This window comes from Meriones unguiculatus, chromosome 1 (assembly GCF_030254825.1).
Source record: "Meriones unguiculatus strain TT.TT164.6M chromosome 1, Bangor_MerUng_6.1, whole genome shotgun sequence".
Taxonomy (NCBI): Eukaryota; Metazoa; Chordata; class Mammalia; order Rodentia; family Muridae; genus Meriones; species Meriones unguiculatus.
In genome coordinates this window covers 159,578,959-159,595,571 of record NC_083349.1, presented here as the reverse complement: position 1 = coordinate 159,595,571, position 16,613 = coordinate 159,578,959, and the positions used below count along the sequence as shown (strand labels likewise).

Below are 16,613 nucleotides of genomic sequence, written 5' to 3'. Positions count from 1 at the left end.
AGACGCGCCTGGCCAGGCCGCGCGGGGCGTGGGAGGGTCCGCAGGTTGAGCGGGAGGAGGACGGATCAGCCTAGCCCGGAGGCCGGCGGCTAGGGCCGCCCAGCCCCACGCCCTGCTCCCTCCGCCCGGCACCTGCAGGAAGGGCTGGAACCGCCTCTGCACGCCCGCCGCCCGCTTCCGCCCTCCCGCTCCTCCCACGCGTGCAGCCCGCGACCCCGCAGCACCGCCGTGTCCCCGGCCCGAGGCCCCCCGGGTCCCCCGTCCGGCTCCTCCCGGAAGCGCTGCGCGTGGCGGCCCGGCGGCGCGGATTGGACGCGTGGCACCCAACAGAGACACCCGGGGGTGGGTGGGACGGAGGTGAGCGAGCGCCCGCCGAGGATGCGGTGGGGGAGGCAGCCCCGGGCGCCGCCCGCGGTCGCGCGTGGGGCCGTGCCCGCGGGGTGTGGGTGTGTGTCGCGGGGGGGGGCGCGTGTCCCTCCGAGCGCGTGCCCGGCCGCCGAGCCCGGCCGCCGGCGCGGGGTGCTGGGTGGCCGCCGCGCGGGGCGGAGGGCCGGGGTCGCCCGCGGCCGGCGCCCCGGGACTCTTATTGTGACAGGGTGGCGCGCTGTGCTTAGTCACCGTGACCCGTGCGGCGGAGGCGGAGGCGGAACGCGGCCATGGCGGGGTGAGTGCGCCGCTCGGGGCCGCGGCCCGGGACCAGGCCCCGCGGGCCCTGCAGGCATCGGGGCTGCGCCTCCGAGCAGTGGGGAGGCCGCCCGGGCAGGCGCCGGGGACGGGCGGCCGCCGCACAGCGCCCTGCGCCCTGCCAGGCCTGAGCCCCGGCGGCGTGGTCACGCGTGACAGTCGCTCCCTCACCGGGCCCCCCTCCCCCGCCGCCCACGGTGCTTTAAGAGACACAACAGGCGGGGACGCGACCCCAGGCCGAGCCCCAGACCCCGGGGAGCCAGCTGCGGACCCCCTCGCTCTCCACATTTCCTGTTCATAACATAACTCGTCCCTACGGCCCGGGGCTCCCAGGGTCTCCCGAATCCCTCGCCGTGTGTGTCCCAGATGCTGCACACTCTGTGCCCCCAGGACCTTGGCGCTTAATGCTATCTGGGCAGGCTTTGCTTTACTCTCAGGTCTTTTCTGGCTTTTCCTGCTGTGTCCCCGGAGCTCAGAACAGCTCCTAGCCCTCACTTGGCAGGCTCTGTACATTTTGGTGAGGTGTTGAAAAGAATTTGACCGTGTTGGAGGAAGGGAAGGATGGCTAGGAAAGGAGCTGGCGGTGCGGAGGTTTTGCAGGCCGTCGAGGAGCTGGGTTTCTACTCTTGGGCTCCGTAAAAGGTACTGGGTAACGCTGAGCAGGAAAGGAACATGACGTGACCTGTTTCTCAGAGGAGCCTTCGGGCTAGCGAGTTGGGGAGACGTTGGTTTGAATGGAGCCGGGCGTGTCCAGTTTACTCGGCTTGGCAAACTGCTCCGGAGAGCATTGCTTAGCCTTAGCAAAGGGAACTGTGGCACATACCGTAATCCTGGCACACAGGAGGATCTAAGTAGTTCAAGAGCCAGCCTGGTTAGAGAGTGAGTTTGAGGCCATCCTGGGGTAGCTAAGACCCTGTTTAAAAAGAGAGAGAGAGAGCGCGCGCGCGCGGCAGGGTCAGGCCAACCCGGCCTTTTCCCAGCCCTGTCCTCTTACCTCCCTCCAGGACCCTAACTGCTAGTGGTGGAACTGTACCTTGTCACCAGGAACCCCATGCAGCCCGAACCCAAGCCTAGCGGGGCTCCCCGCAGCAGCCAGTTCCTGCCCCTGTGGTCAAAGTGCCCCGTGATGTACGCCTCCACGGAGTGCAAGGCCGAGGTGACGCCCTCGCAGGACGGGAACCGCACCTTCAGCTACACGCTAGAGGATCACACCAAGCAGGCCTTCGGGATCATGAACGAGCTTCGGCTAAGCCAGCAGCTCTGTGATGTGACCCTGCAGGTCAAATATGAGGACATCCCGGCCGCCCAGTTCATGGCCCACAAGGTGGTACTGGCCTCCTCCAGCCCGGTCTTTAAGGCCATGTTCACCAACGGGCTCCGGGAGCAGGGCATGGAGGTGGTGTCCATCGAGGGCATCCACCCGAAGGTCATGGAGCGGCTGATTGAGTTCGCCTACACGGCCTCCATCTCCGTGGGCGAGAAGTGCGTGCTGCACGTCATGAACGGGGCGGTCATGTACCAGATCGACAGTGTGGTCCGGGCCTGCAGCGACTTCCTCGTGCAGCAGCTGGACCCCAGCAACGCCATCGGCATCGCCAACTTCGCCGAGCAGATCGGCTGCACTGAACTGCACCAGCGGGCCCGGGAGTATATCTACATGCACTTCGGGGAGGTGAGTGAGGCCTGGGGTTTGGGATAGGCCAGCGTGGCCCTTGTGCCCTTGTTTGAGACAGGCATTCAAGGCTGGAGGGAACCTTCCGTTTGGCATTTTGTTTTTCCTTCCTCCTTTTCTCCCTTAGGGTCTCGTGTAGCCCAGGCTGGCCCTGATCTGGTTCTGTGCCTGAGGATGACTTTAAACCCCTGATTCTCCTGTCTCAGTCTCCTAAGAGGGAGGACGCTCTCCCTCACAACTGACATAAGTTGTGCTGGGATGGAATCCAGGGCTTTGGGCTTGCTAGCCAAGCACTTTACCAGCTGAACCCCGGCCTTAGAATTTGATTTTATTTTTTTGACAGTCTTCTTTAGCTGAAGGTTTTATTTATTTAATTATGTAATTTGTTTTGTTTTGTTTTTTGAGACAGGGTTTCTCTGTGTAGCCTTGGCTGTTCTGGATTCACTTTGTAGGCCAGGCTGTTCTCAAGAGAACTCACAGAGATCCACCTGCCTTTGCCTCCCTGAGTGCTGGGATTATAGGTGTACACCCCTGCATCCTGCTTTTTATTTATTTATTTTTTTTATTTTTATGTTTTTAGTGGGAGAGGGGTTGCAGGTTTGAGACAGGGTTTCTCTGTGTAGCCTTGGCTGTCCTGGACTTACTTTGTAGACCAGGCTGGCCTCTAACTCACAGAGATCCGCCTGCCTGTGGGATTAAAGGCATGCCGTGTGCCACCATGCCCGGCAGTTGAAGCTGTGTTTTTTTTTTGTTTGTTTGTTTGTTTGCTTGTTTTTGTTTTTAAAGATTTAATGTTTTATGCATACAGTGTTTTGTCTGCATGTACACCTGCACACTAGAAGAGGGCACCAGATCTCATTATAGATAATTGGGAGCCACCATGTGGTTGCTGGGAACTGAACTCAGGACCTCTGGAAAAGCAAACCATGCCCTTAACCTCTGAACCACCTCTCCAGCCTGAAGCTGTGTTTTAACTCCTGTCTTTGCTGTCACATCCTGAGTGCTGAGATCATGGGCAGCTGACACCCGACTCTAAAAAACGATGATTATTTTTCCCGTATTTGTGAGTGCGCATGGACAGGCTAACCTTGTGTGGGGTCAAAGGGTAACCTCCAGGAGTTGGTGTCTCTCTTGCTACCTTAGAATCTGTTTCTAGGCTTGAACTCAGATCATCGGCTTAGCAGAACAACCCACATTGCTGGGCTGCAGACTCAGGTTCTGAGTCCCAAATCCAAATGCAGACAGGCCCTAGGACCAGGTGAAGATAGGCCTCACGGCAGCTTTCTTTCTCTGAGGTCAAAAGTCATGACAGCCAGTGATTTTAATCCCAGACTCTAGAGGCAGAGGCAGGTGGATCACTGAGGGTTCCAGGCCACCCTGGACTACACAGTGAGACTCTGTCTACAAAAGAGGGGGTGCACCTTTAATCCCAGCTCTCAGGAGGCAGGGGCAGGCAGATAGATTTGAGTTTGAGGCTAGCCTGATCTATACAGTGAGTTCTAGGATAGCCAGAACTATACAGAAAAACTCTGACTTGACCTCCCCTCCCCTTCAAAAGGGGGTCAGAGTGCGTAGCTGTATGAACATGCAGTCAGCAGTATCCACCAACCTCATGCATGCAGTCTGGGAACTGTGAGCTCCAGCCCTGCTTGGGTTTTCTTGGGCTCACATAATGTTGCTTTCATTTTCATTTCTCAGTGCAGGAAGTCTGTAAGGGAAAGTAACAGGAGAGTTCTTGGAAAAAGCCAGTCAGCAACATGACAGCCCCAGACATGACAGTGCATTCTGAATATTACCAAAGCCAAACCCCAAGTCTGAAATGCTGAACACCGTGTGTCAGCCTTAGGTGCACAGTTCCATGCCTGACCTCACAGGAAGGGTGGCAGTCACGCCTTAGGCATAGTGCATAACATCGTAGGGGGAGGGCATGCCACTGGCTGGTGGCAAGCTTGCCCAGCATGCATGGAGCCTGGGTTCCGTCCCCACCTCACATAAACCAGGGATGGTGCTCACCTTTAACGCCAGTGCGGGGCAGGCGGGTCTGAGCTGGAGGCCAGCCTGCTCTGCATAGGGAGTTCCAGGACAGTTCCTCAACATACACCACACACACACACACACACACACACACACACATCACACACATCCTGCAAGCAGTGTAAGGTCAATATGGACCCACATAAATGTATTTTGTTTATCTCTTGGCTTTTTGAGACAGTGGGTTTTTGTAGCCTAGGCTTGTCTGGAACCCAAAATTCTCATGTGTCAGATACGCAAGTGGGAAGATTGGATGTGGGCCTTGTGGTCACTTGCCTCATCTCATTTCTATAAAATATTTCTATATCTGCAAAAAGGGCCAAGCTCAAACACTGTCCATCTCTCATTTTATTTATTTATTTATTTATTGGTTTTTCATGGCAGGGTTTCTGTGTAGCACTGGCTGTTCTATAGATCAGGCTGGCCTTGAACTCTGCCTCCCAAGTTCTGGGACTAAAGGCATGCACCACCACTGCCCAGCTATATTTTTATTAATTAAAAATTTTATTGTATTTTTTTTTAAAGATTTCTTTTTTTATATTATGTATATGAGTACTCTGACTGTATGCACACCTGCATGCCAGAAGAGGGCATCAGACCTCAGTATAGATGGTTGTGAGCCACCAACTGTTCTTAACCTCTGAGCTATCTCTCCAGCCCTCTTTATTTTTGAGGCAGGATCTTTTTTATTTTATGTGCACTGGTATTTAGCCAGCCTGTGTCTGTGTCAGATCTGTTACAGACAGTTGTGAGCTGCCACGTGGGTGCTGGGAATTGAACTTGGGTCCTCTGGAAGAGCAGTCCGTGCTCTTAACCACTGAACCATCTCTGCAGCCCCCTTGAGACAGGATCTTACTACGTTGTCCTAGCCGGTCTGGAACTGGCTGTGTAGACCAGTCTGGCCTTGAATTCAGACATCCTCTTGCCTCCCGAGGGATGGGAGATTATAGGCGTGTGCCACTGCGCCTAGCTATAGATATAATTAAAACCAAAACCAATACAGAAGCCTGAAGAGACCCCCCTGTGTGGCGTCAGGCCGGGCGTGCGGGTGGCGGGCCGGGAGGCGCCCCCGCCTCAGCCTCTCACCGGCGCCCCCTGCAGGTGGCCAAGCAGGAGGAGTTCTTCAACCTGTCGCACTGCCAGCTGGCCACGCTCATCAGCCGCGATGATCTGAACGTGCGCTGCGAGTCGGAGGTGTTCCACGCGTGCATCGACTGGGTCAAGTACGACTGCCCGCAGCGGCGCTTCTACGTGCAGGCGCTGCTGCGCGCCGTGCGCTGCCACGCGCTCACCCCGCGCTTCCTGCAGACGCAGCTGCAGAAGTGCGAGATCCTGCAGGCCGACGCGCGCTGCAAGGACTACCTGGTGCAGATCTTCCAGGAGCTCACGCTGCACAAGCCCACGCAGGCCGTGCCCTGCCGGGCACCCAAGGTGGGCCGCCTCATCTACACGGCCGGCGGCTACTTCAGGCAGTCGCTCAGCTACCTGGAAGCCTACAACCCCAGCGACGGCTCCTGGCTGCGCCTGGCTGACCTGCAGGTGCCCCGCAGCGGACTGGCTGGCTGCGTGGTGGGTGGGCTGCTGTACGCCGTGGGTGGCCGCAACAACTCTCCGGATGGCAACACCGACTCCAGCGCGCTGGACTGCTACAACCCCATGACCAACCAGTGGTCGCCCTGCGCCTCTATGAACGTGCCGCGCAACCGCATCGGGGTGGGGGTCATCGACGGCCACATCTACGCGGTCGGGGGCTCCCACGGCTGCATCCACCACAACAGTGTGGAGAGGTGAGCACCGGGACCCAGGGACGCCACCTGCCGTGTCCTCCACCTGATTGAGCGCTGGGAGGTTCATCCGGAGTGTCCAGGGTTGGGAAGGGCTGGAGGGGCTGTGCCAAACCTACGGCCATCGTCTGCGCACACTAGGGACGATGGGAATGCGCCCAGCCTGTGGGTTATGTAGTGCTGACAGTGTATCGTTAGCCCGTGTCCTCTAAACCGGGTGTAGATCAGTGGGAAGACTGGAATCCCTTTCCAGGTTCTGTCTTCAGCACTGCCGGAAGAGAGAAAGAGAAAGAAAGGGCTGGGGGTGTGGCTCAGGGGGCAGAGTGCCTGCCCAGGGTTCCGGAAGCGCGTCCCAGCACCTCCCAAACCTGGTGTGGTGGCACACAGGCCTGTCCTCCCAGCTTTTGGGAGGTGGAGGGAGAAGGATCAGAATTTGATCATCTCTGGCTATATATGGCCTGGGATACAGGAGACCCTGTCTGAAGATACAACTGCCTCGCCCACACACACAAATTTAGGGCTTGCAGTAGGAAAATGAGAAATTGAAAATTTTCCATTTGTGGTGCTGGGAATTGAACCTAGAAATTTCTGCATACCAGGCCAGCCCTCTGCCCTCAGCTAACCCCACCCCAGCCTGAAAATGGAATTTTAAACAAATGCCCTAGGGGCCTCTAATGTGTGTGGTCTGTGAATAGGATGGTGGGATGCAGGGCACGGCCTGCGTGGGCACCCTGAGCGGCCACTCTCAAGAAGGACAGGGGCATATTAATAACTCCAGGAACACAGGTATGGACGGGCTGCTGCTGGCCCCCCGGTACGCGTTCGCCCATCTCCGAGCATGTCGCTTGGAGGAGAACCGTCTGGGAGAACCAGTTAGCTTCCTTGGGGTTCTGGAGTGGAACATCTGCCCAGATGTTCCGCGGTGACCCTGGATGTCCTTCCCCACATTTCCAGTGCAAATCTTACTTGTGGTGTGAGGCGGTGAGCCCCAGCAGGGTGAAGCAGGCGGGTGCTACCACCCTGAAGGGGAAAGCTGCTGAGAGTTAAGGGACTTGCTGACGTTCTCATAACTGATGACTGGGGGTCTCAGTTTCCTCCTTGGAAACAAAACGGAGCTGCTGACCTGCTCCGTAAAGTAAAGCAATCAGAGCCAGGAGCGGTGCTGCAGGCCTCTCATCCCCATACTGGGGAGGCCAGAGCAGGACCATGAAGTTCAAGGCTAGCCTGGGTTACACAGCAAGAACCTATCTCCAAAAAAGTAGTGAGAATAAAAAAAGGGCCGGTAGATGGAGGGCCTTGCTGCAAGGAAGGCCAGCTGTGGCCCCTGGACAACCACGGGTGACTCCGTCCTCTGCAGATACGAGCCCGAGCGGGACGAGTGGCACCTTGTTGCACCAATGCTGACGCGGAGGATCGGCGTGGGCGTGGCGGTGCTCAACCGGCTGCTGTACGCCGTGGGGGGCTTCGACGGGACCAACCGGCTCAGCTCGGCGGAATGCTACTACCCAGAGAGGAATGAGTGGCGGATGATTACCCCAATGAACACTATTCGAAGTGGGGCCGGTGAGTGGGGCAGGTGGGAAGGCCCCGCCCAGCGCCCTTTATCTCCTCCCTGGAGCTCCTCCAGGCATCAAGCCTCCTCCCTTCCCGCTGGTTTTGATTTGTTTGAGTCACAGCTACAAGTAACCCAGGCTGCCCTCAAAGTCCTTATGTAACTGAGGCTGGCCTTGAACTCCTGATCCTCCTGGCTCACCTTCTCAAGTGGCGGAGGGGAGGGCGGTGGCTACTGAGCTCCTCCACAGACCAGGTCTCACAGCGACTCCCACTGTGCACTTCTGTTCAGGGGTCTGTGTGCTGCACAACTGTATCTATGCAGCAGGGGGCTACGATGGGCAGGACCAGCTCAACAGCGTGGAGCGCTATGACGTGGAGACGGAGACCTGGACTTTCGTGGCCCCCATGAAGCATCGCCGGAGTGCGCTGGGGATCACCGTGCACCAGGGCAGGATCTACGTCCTCGGTGAGGCCCTCGGAGGCTGGGTCAGGGTGGAAAAAACGCAACTGTCTGTATCTTGCCTTTCTCAAGTGTTGGTGCTGGGGTAGTTGCTCGGGAACGCCTGAGGCCTTGGCAAGCTTCTATAATTGTGCCATGCCCCAACACCTTACTGGGAGGTTCTCGCAGGGGCGCTACCATGCAGCCACTCCCCACCCAAGGCCGGAGGTCTACCCCAAGCCACATTCTACCTCATTCTTATCCACTACAAGCAGGTGCTTCCTCCCTCCTGTTTCCTGCTGCCTTTTCACCCGGGGTGGACTGGGCCTTCTGAGGGAGGTGACCACCCTCTTCCACTTTCCCTGCAGGAGGCTATGATGGCCACACTTTCTTGGACAGTGTGGAATGCTATGACCCAGACACTGACACCTGGAGCGAAGTGACCCGTATGACATCTGGCCGCAGCGGGGTGGGAGTTGCTGTCACTATGGAGCCCTGTCGGAAGCAAATTGATCAACAGAACTGTACCTGCTGAAGCACTTGGGTTATCTGAGCACTGACAACAAGAAAGAAAAAAAAGTCCATCCAGACCACTGCTGTCTTTGTACAAGAAGAAGAAGAAGAAGAAGAAGAAGAAGAAGAAGAAAACAAACAAACAAACAAAAAAAACACAACCCACAAACAGAAAATACAGGAACAGAAGAGGCAGCAAACAAAACCTCACTCCCCATGAAGGGGGCTGGGATGCCTTGTAAATGACATTGTGGAAGATGAGACCTGAGCTCCATGTGCCCATTTGTCATAGCCCCTGGAGCATCCAAGACTGCCTGCCTAGGATGGGGTAGGGAGGGTCACCTACACAGGTGAAAAGCCCCTGGAGCCTCTGCCTGGGGAGGAAGCCACCAGCAGTACCCAGACCCCCGAAGAGGGGACAGGCCAAGCAGGAGGTCCCTGCAACTTGGTGATCAGTTCCAAGGGACAAGGGGAAGAAGGGATCAGGTGAGGCCAAGGGGCGGAGGCTCCCTCTGAAGCTGTGGTCCCCAGGGACAAGCCACCAGGCCTCTATGCCCTGGACAGTTATTTTGTTAAGTAACCCTGTAACTTTCCCATGGAAATAAAGAATGGATTAAAAGGTGTCTTGTACACAGGCCCTCAGAGAGTGGTTGGAATCCCTCAGGGAGAGGCAGCTCTTGTATTGAGATGCACTCGGATCTCGATGGGGCTGGAATTAGAAACCCGCTGTCGTCTCCGCTTACCATTGTGCATTCTGCTCCTATAGGACATCTCCCTCTCGGGCCTCACAGTTATCTGCCAGTTTCAGGTGCACTGGAAGCCAGTGACCTACCTTCTGTGCCACTTCTCCTGGGGCCTCCTGTATTTTGCTTGATTTTGAGACGGTCTCATGTGGTCCAGGATGGCTTTCAATTCAGACCCTGAACTCATGATCCTCCCTCCTGCTTCCACCTCCTGAGTGCTAGGCTTACAATTGTACACCACCAAGCCTGGTTCCCGCTTGTCCTTTTTCTTACCCACGCAGGAAAATGAGGATTTCTGGGACCTTCAGGGGGTAGAGAGCTAACCCAGAATGTATGAAGCCCTGGCATCTCCAGCACTCATAAAGTAGGCATGGTGGGCCACACCTGTTATCCAAGCAGCAGGAGACAGAGGCAGGAGGGCAAGTTCAGGAGCATGCTTGAGTACATTCGCCAACTCAAGGGCAGCCTGGCCTACCGGAGCCCTTGTCTCAAAAATAAGAGCAGTGGCTGGTCAGTGGTGGTGCACCCCTTGAATCCCAGCACTCAGGAGGTAGAGGCAGACAGGTCTCCTTGAGTTTGAGGCCAGCCTAGTCTACAGAGTAAGGTCCAGGAGAGCCAGGGCTGTTATACAGAGAAACTGTGTCCCAAAGAGAAAACAAAACAAAAAAAAAACCCCAAATAGCAAAAAAGACAAAAAAGCAAATGAAAAAGCACGTGTCACCATGCCCTACTCCTGGGAAAGTTTTTAACAGCACAGAATAAAGGAAGTTCGAGGTCGTCCTCAGCTATGTATGCGGTTGGAAGCTATACTGGGCTCCATGAGGCCAAGTCAACACTGTCTGCTCAGCAGTTAGGAGGAGCACTTGCCGCTTTCCCAGAACCCAACTTTAGTTTCCCAGGACTCATGTTGGGTGGCTCACAAACACCTGTAACTCCATCTGCAATGGATCCCATGCCCTCTTCCGGCCTCTGAAGGCAACCGAACACGTGTGGCATGCACATAAGATAACACACATACACAGAGGTACACACACAAACTTAAAAATATAAAAGTAATTTTTCTTATGTTTAGGAAAAATGGCCAGGTGATTTTCCACCAAACTCAGGGTCCTTAGATGTCTTCATATGTAAAGTACAGCTAGGAATGATAATACAAGCCTGTATCCCCAGTGATGGGAATGTGAGGCAGGAGGATTGTCACTTCAAGCCCAGTCTGGGCTACACAGCAAGATCCTCTCTCATATATATGGAGCTAGGTGTGGTGGCACACACCTTTAATCCTGGTGCTAGGAAGGGGCAGGCGGATCTCTGAATTCCAGCCCTGTCTACAAAAGTTCCAGGCCAGCCTGAGCTACATGGTAAGACCCTGCCTAACAGCAAACTAGTGATACATTAGGCTGGAGAGGTGGCTCAATGGTGAGCATGTGCTGCTCGGTTCATAACCGGAGCAGGCTCTGATGCCGCTGCCTCCTGTGAGGTGTCTGCACACAAACACACAGACACTCAAAGCTGTATGTAAGTAAAAGTCTCTCAAAAAGCTGGAAATGGGGCTGGAGAGGTGGCTCAGAGGTGAAGAGCACTGGCTGCTCTTCCAAAGGTCCTGAGTTCAATTACCAGCAGCCACATGGCAGCTCACAACCATCTATAATAAGGTTTGGTGCCCTCTGCTGGCGTTCAGGTGTTATATGTAGGCAGAACACTGTATACATAATAAAAAAAAAAGCTGGCAATGAAGCGCCATAGAGCCCTTGCAGCCAGGCGTGGCAGGGTACATTCCCAGCACTTGGGAGTCAGAGGCAGTGGATCTCTCTCTGAGTTTGGGGCCAGCCTAGTCTTCATAGAGAGCCCCGGTTCAAAACAAACAGAAGAAGAGAAAGACAGAGACCCAGTAGTGAGTCCCTGCCCTAGAACCCTCCGTGAGGGCCTGGCTAGGAGTGCTCACTCTAAAAGCAACAGGACATGAGTCTAAATTCCCAGCACCCGTGTCAAAGCCGGGCCCCAGCTGCACCATGCGACCCCAGCACTGGGGGCAGAGACAGTGCCAGCCAGCCTGGTTAAAATGGTAAATGTTAGGATCAGTGAGAGGCCGGGGGAGGGGGTGCCAGAAGAAAACACCAGCATCCCTCCTCTGGTCTCCACCTCTCAAAAACACTCAAAAGTGGGGAAAACCACACTCGAGCACCTTTTGCTCCTGCAGAAGACCCCGCCCGGTTCAGCAGCTCCACGCACTGACATCACAACCACCTGTGACTTCAGTGCTGCGGGATCTGATGCCCTCTGGCCTGGATGGGCACCTGCATGCTCGTGGTACCTATGACAAAAGCATGAACACACACACACACATTTAAAAAAAAGTTTTTAGAGGGAGAAGGAAACGAGGAGGATTTGTACAAGGGTCGGGATGTCCGGTAGCACCGTTTGTTTGGTTTGCAGGGTCGGGAAGGAATGAGAAAGGGAAGATTCCGAGTGGGAAGCCACGAGGAACCCCACAGATGTCACCGCGGCAGCCTTTTTAGCATTTCTGATGTTTCCTTCTTAGTGTTCTGATTACACTGGCTTGTGCCTGAGGCAGGGCTGCAAGCACACAGGGCACTTGGGCGGTCACCGGAGAGAACGTCTCTCCTCCTGCCCAATGGGTTCTGGGTGTCAAACTCGGTTGTCAGGCCAACGGCAGGCCACTCCGAGCTGTCTTGGCTTCTACTCGGCGTGGGTAAGGGAAGTTAAGGAAAGTCCTTGCGCACAGCAGTGGAAGCTCCAGAACTGAGCGCACGGCTGAGGAGATGAACCTCTCGGAACCTCTCGGTGCGGTTCCTCTCGCTCAGTTGGGCGATCTGCAGCGTGGATGATCCGGGCCTCACTCTCAGGTCAAGGTCTCTGACTCAGGAGGCTGCTGGGTTTCGGGATCAGGAGCTCTTGCTGGTGTTATCTGTGGAGACGGGACTTTGGCCTCCGCTGTGCAGCACGCCTGCAGCAGCAGCTGGATCGCGAGGGCCAGTTTTCAGCTGCTGACTTGTTTTTTCATGCTAGGGCTTGACCCCAGGCTCTGCTGCACACTAAAAATGTGCTCTAGCCCCGAGCTACACCCTCAGCCCCAAAGATAAGCATGTACTTTCTTTTTTTAAAAATAATTTATTCACTTTACATATCTATTAAGCATTTACATTCTTTCTTCTTTCTTCCTTCCTTTCCTTTTTTATTTATTGTTTTAGTGCTTTCAAGATAGGGTTTTTCTGTGTACTTCTGGCTATATCCTTAAATTCCTTCTGTAGACCAGGCTGGCCTTGAACTCACAGAGGTCCGCCTGCCTCTGCCCCTGGAGTGCTGGGTCTGATGTGTATACCACTGCTTGACTTCACTTTCATTTTCACTTTAACAAAATTAAGTTTCCCACGTTTTATGGGATCCTGTGTGCGGAATGTTTCCTTATGTAGCCCTGGCTGCCCTGGAACTCTCTCTGTAGACCAGGCTGACCTCAAACTCAGAGATACACCTGCCTCTGCCTCCTGACTGCTGGGATCAAAGGTGTGTGCCACCACGGCCTGGCTCCTAGTATGCTTTTCACATTTCTTTAGTGTGTGTGTATGTTGGGGTTGGTGTGTCATGGCCTGTGTGTGGAGAGAGGTCAGAGGACAGCTTATAGGAGTCAGCTCACTCACCACGTGGGTCATAAAGATAAAACTTAAACTATCAGGTTTGGTAGCAAGCCCCTTTCCCAACTCACCACCCTCCAGTCTTTTGGCTAGTGTGTGTTCATGAGTGTGTGCACACACACACGTGTGTGAAGGCCAGAGCTCAGCCTCAGATGTGATTTCCTTGGGAACTGTCTACAGTGCTTTTTGAGATATGATCTGCTAGGACCTGGAGCTAATTGATAAGATGGAGCTGGCTAGCAGGCCTCTGGTATCCTCTGGGCTGTTTCCCCTGAACTAGGATGACAACTGTGCCACCATGCCTGGGTGGTTATGGGGCTGAGGATCAAACTGAGCTTCCCTTGCTTGCTACTCGGACCTTTTTGTTGCTGTTGTTGCTGTTGAGACAGGGTTTCTCTGTGTAACCCTGGCTGTCCTGAAACTGATCTGTAGACCAGGCTGGCCTCAAACCCTTAAATCCACTTGCTTCTGCCTCCCAAGTGCTGGGACTAAAGGGGTGTTTGCTGCCGCCACCACCCCACCCCTCGCTGAAACCATTTTTCTCACTTAATTTGATTTTTAATTTTTACTCAGTTTGAGAGAGAGGGAGAGACATACAGACAGACACACACAGTATAGATAGGTGAGAGGACAACTTGATGGAGTCAGTTCTACCTGGGAGTAAGCTCAGGTCAAGCTTAGTGGCCATCTTTACCTGCTCAGCCATTTTGCCAACCCAAGATCTTGGTTTTTGTTTATTTGTTTATTTTTGTAGTTTTGTTTGTTTTGATTTTTTTTTTTTGAGACAGGATTTCTCTGGGTAGCCTTGGTTGTCCTGGACTCTGTAGACCAGGCTGGCCTCAAACTCACAGAGATCTGCCTGCCTCTGTGTCCCTGAGTGCTGGGATTACAGGCCTGTACCACCACACCTGGCTCCAAGATCTTGTTTTTAAGTAAAATAATAACAAAACCCAGGGGCTGGGGAGATGGCCCAGTGCTTATCCACTTACCACACAAGGGGGCTATCACACCACCAGATCCCCTGCACCCAGCTGGTGGCCTGTTATCCCAGCCCAGAGATGGGAAGGTTCAAGCGCAAGCCCACCAACTCTACTAGCTGTATCCGGAGAACCCTGCCTGGGAAGGTAAGGTGGGAAGGGATGAAAACAGGCCAGAGTGTCAAACAGGCCTCACAGAAAAGCACCCAAACACACTTAGAAACATATATGTGTGCCTGCACACACACTACATGTGCACACATATGCTAACATGAGAAACAAAAACTTAGCTGTGATCGGGGTGAGGGTGGCACACACCTTTGGTCACAGCACACGAGAGGTAGACTGGTGGATCTCTGTGAGTTTGAGGCCAGTCTGGTCTACAGATTTGGTTTCAAGACAGCTAAGGCTACACAAAGAAACCCTGTCTTGAAAATTCAACAACCGGGGGCTGGAGAGGTGGCCCAGAGGTTAAGAGCACTTGACTATTCTTCCTAAAGGTCCTGGGTTCAATTCCCAGCAGCCACATGTTGGCTTATAATCATCTATAATGAGATCTGGTACCCTCCTCTGGCGTTCAGGTAGTCCAGACCAGGCTTGAAAATCCAACAACCAAAAAAGCCCCAACCTAGCTGGTCACAATAAAGGAAAGAACTGTAAGTAGCTAAGGCGGCGGGGGGCAGAGCTCTGACACAGTGTGGGCTGAGCTTATGCAGGGTCCTAGTCTCAACCCCCAGCATGGCCATAGAGAAATGAATTCATCAGCCAGTGTGTGTGTGTGTGTGTGTGTGTGTGTGTGTGTGTGTGTGTGTTTGTGGGAGTCAGACTTAAACCTCAAAGTTCATGAGGCTACAACCTTAGGTCAACAGGCCTGGCTGGGGACAGACGAGCATTAGGGAATGCTAGGCAAAAGGCGTTGGCTATAATCCAGGGGAGAGGTAATGGTGATTCGGGTTCAGTTCGTGTGGGTAGGCACGTACAGAAGAAAAAGACAAGTAAGGTAATTGGATAGAGGAGTGAAGCCAATGAGAGATGCGGCCTACTCTCTTTGGCTGCCTGCCTGCCTGTCTTTCTCCCTCTTCCTTACTGTGCTGGAGCTAACACCGGAAGTCTTGAAGGTGCTGTGTAAGGGCACTGCCCAGCAGCACCCTCAGCTCCTTACTTCAGGGCTCTAGGCAGAGGCCACCACAGGCCACCCAGTACGGATGCCCAGCTCTTTAGCTCTAAGACATCACTCCAACCTCTTTCTTGTCTTTTCTTTTTTCTTTTTCAAGACAGGGTTTCTCTGTGTAGCCCTGGCTGTCCTGGATTCCCTTTGTAGACCAGTCTGGCCTTGAATCCACAGAGACCCACCTCTGCCTCAGCCTCTGCCTTCCTGAGTGCCCCACCTAGACCAGGTTTTGTTTTTGTTTTGAGACAGAGTCTCACTATGTAGTTCTGGATGGCCTAGAACTTGCTACATGGACTCTCAGATTCGAGGTCCACTTGCAGCTGTCTCCCAGGTGCTGGGGTTAAGGGCTGCACTGCCTTGACCAGCTCTGATGATTTTGAGGATGACGTGCTGATGGGGTCTACAAAGCAGCAACAAAGCAGGGAATCAGGGGCCACTCGCCAACGGCACGCCGCTTATGAAGCAAGTTTACACTCACATGTGGGGGTGGGGGGAGAGCAAATGGGTGGGAGAGACACCCAGCCATCAAGAGAGCACATTGCTAATCAAAAAGGACCCAGGTTTGATTCCCAGCACCCATGCTGGGCAGCAAAACGAAAGCAAAAATATCAACAAGAAAGACAAAATCCAGCTCGTGTAGAGTGAAAAACTCGGCGTTGGAACGGGCTATGACAGGCACAGCCAGCCACCATGCGCCGAGGGCTGAGGTCATCTCCAACCCAGTCCAGAGAAGCACCAAATCAGAGCCGGGCCTCTGAGGTCCGCGTAGGAACCCTTGAGCCGAGGGAAGGCAGGGGTTGCTGGGATCTGCAACTCCTAGCAAAGTCATTCTTCTAGTCTATATTCTCTGCTGCTGTGCTGCTCTGTGGCACCTTGAACAAAACCAACTTGGGGAGGAAAAATCAAGTTTCAGCTTACACACCCAGCCCCGTCATCAAGGGAAGTTAGGACAGGAGTCCCGGCAGGAACTGGCAGACAGGAAGAAGAACTGCTTCCGGTTCGGCCCCTAGCCTCTGCTCAGCCCAGGATTGGTTACCTAAGATGGCCCCACCCACACGGTGAGTCCTCGTACATCAATCGGCAGTCAAGGAAGTTTTCCATGGGGCACAGTGGCATACACCTTTAATCCCAGCGCTCAGTATGCAGAGGCCAAAGGCTCTCTGTGTTCCAGGCCAGCCTGGTCCACATAGTGAGTTCCAGGACAGCCAAGGGTACACAGAGAAACCCTGTCTCAAATAAATTAGATAGATATCTAGATAGATAGATAGATAGACAGACTTTTATATATGGGTTAGAGAGGGGAGAGACGGCTCAGGTTAAGAGCACTTGTTGCTCTTCTGGAGGACCTGGGCTTAATTCTCAGCATGCACATGGCAGCTCACAATCCTCTCT

The 16,613-nt window shown here is 54.2% G+C and overlaps 1 protein-coding gene across 3 annotated transcripts; it reads left to right on the top strand.

The window, feature by feature from the left end:
• Positions 1-150: 150 nt before the first annotated feature.
• Keap1 (kelch like ECH associated protein 1) lies at positions 151-9,310 on the top strand. 3 transcript variants are annotated; one of them, XM_021649199.2, is made up of 6 exons: positions 151-357; positions 1,689-2,356; positions 5,492-6,177; positions 7,532-7,737; positions 8,018-8,194; positions 8,536-9,310. In XM_021649199.2, the coding sequence occupies exons 2-6, from the start codon at positions 1,736-1,738 to the stop codon at positions 8,700-8,702; spliced, it is 1,857 nt and encodes a 618-aa protein (XP_021504874.1). In that variant the 5' UTR covers positions 151-357; positions 1,689-1,735; the 3' UTR covers positions 8,703-9,310. The 3 variants fall into 3 exon arrangements, with proteins under 3 accessions (XP_021504874.1, XP_021504873.1, XP_021504875.1); XM_021649198.2 differs by lacking the exon at positions 151-357 and adding an exon at positions 391-664; XM_021649200.2 differs by lacking the exon at positions 151-357 and adding an exon at positions 754-1,326.
• Positions 9,311-16,613: the final 7,303 nt, after the last annotated feature.

What these genes read in the sequence shown, in the direction of transcription:
- Keap1 (XM_021649199.2), top strand. Translation starts at nt 1,736, where the DNA reads ATGCAGCCCGAACCCAAGCCTAGCGGGGCTCCCCGCAGCAGCCAGTTC. An exon ending in TCTACATGCACTTCGGGGAG is followed by an intron (nt 2,357 to 5,491) that starts GTGAGTGAGGCC and finishes CGCCCCCTGCAG; the next exon opens with GTGGCCAAGCAGGAGGAGTT. An exon ending in CACCACAACAGTGTGGAGAG is followed by an intron (nt 6,178 to 7,531) that starts GTGAGCACCGGG and finishes CGTCCTCTGCAG; the next exon opens with ATACGAGCCCGAGCGGGACG.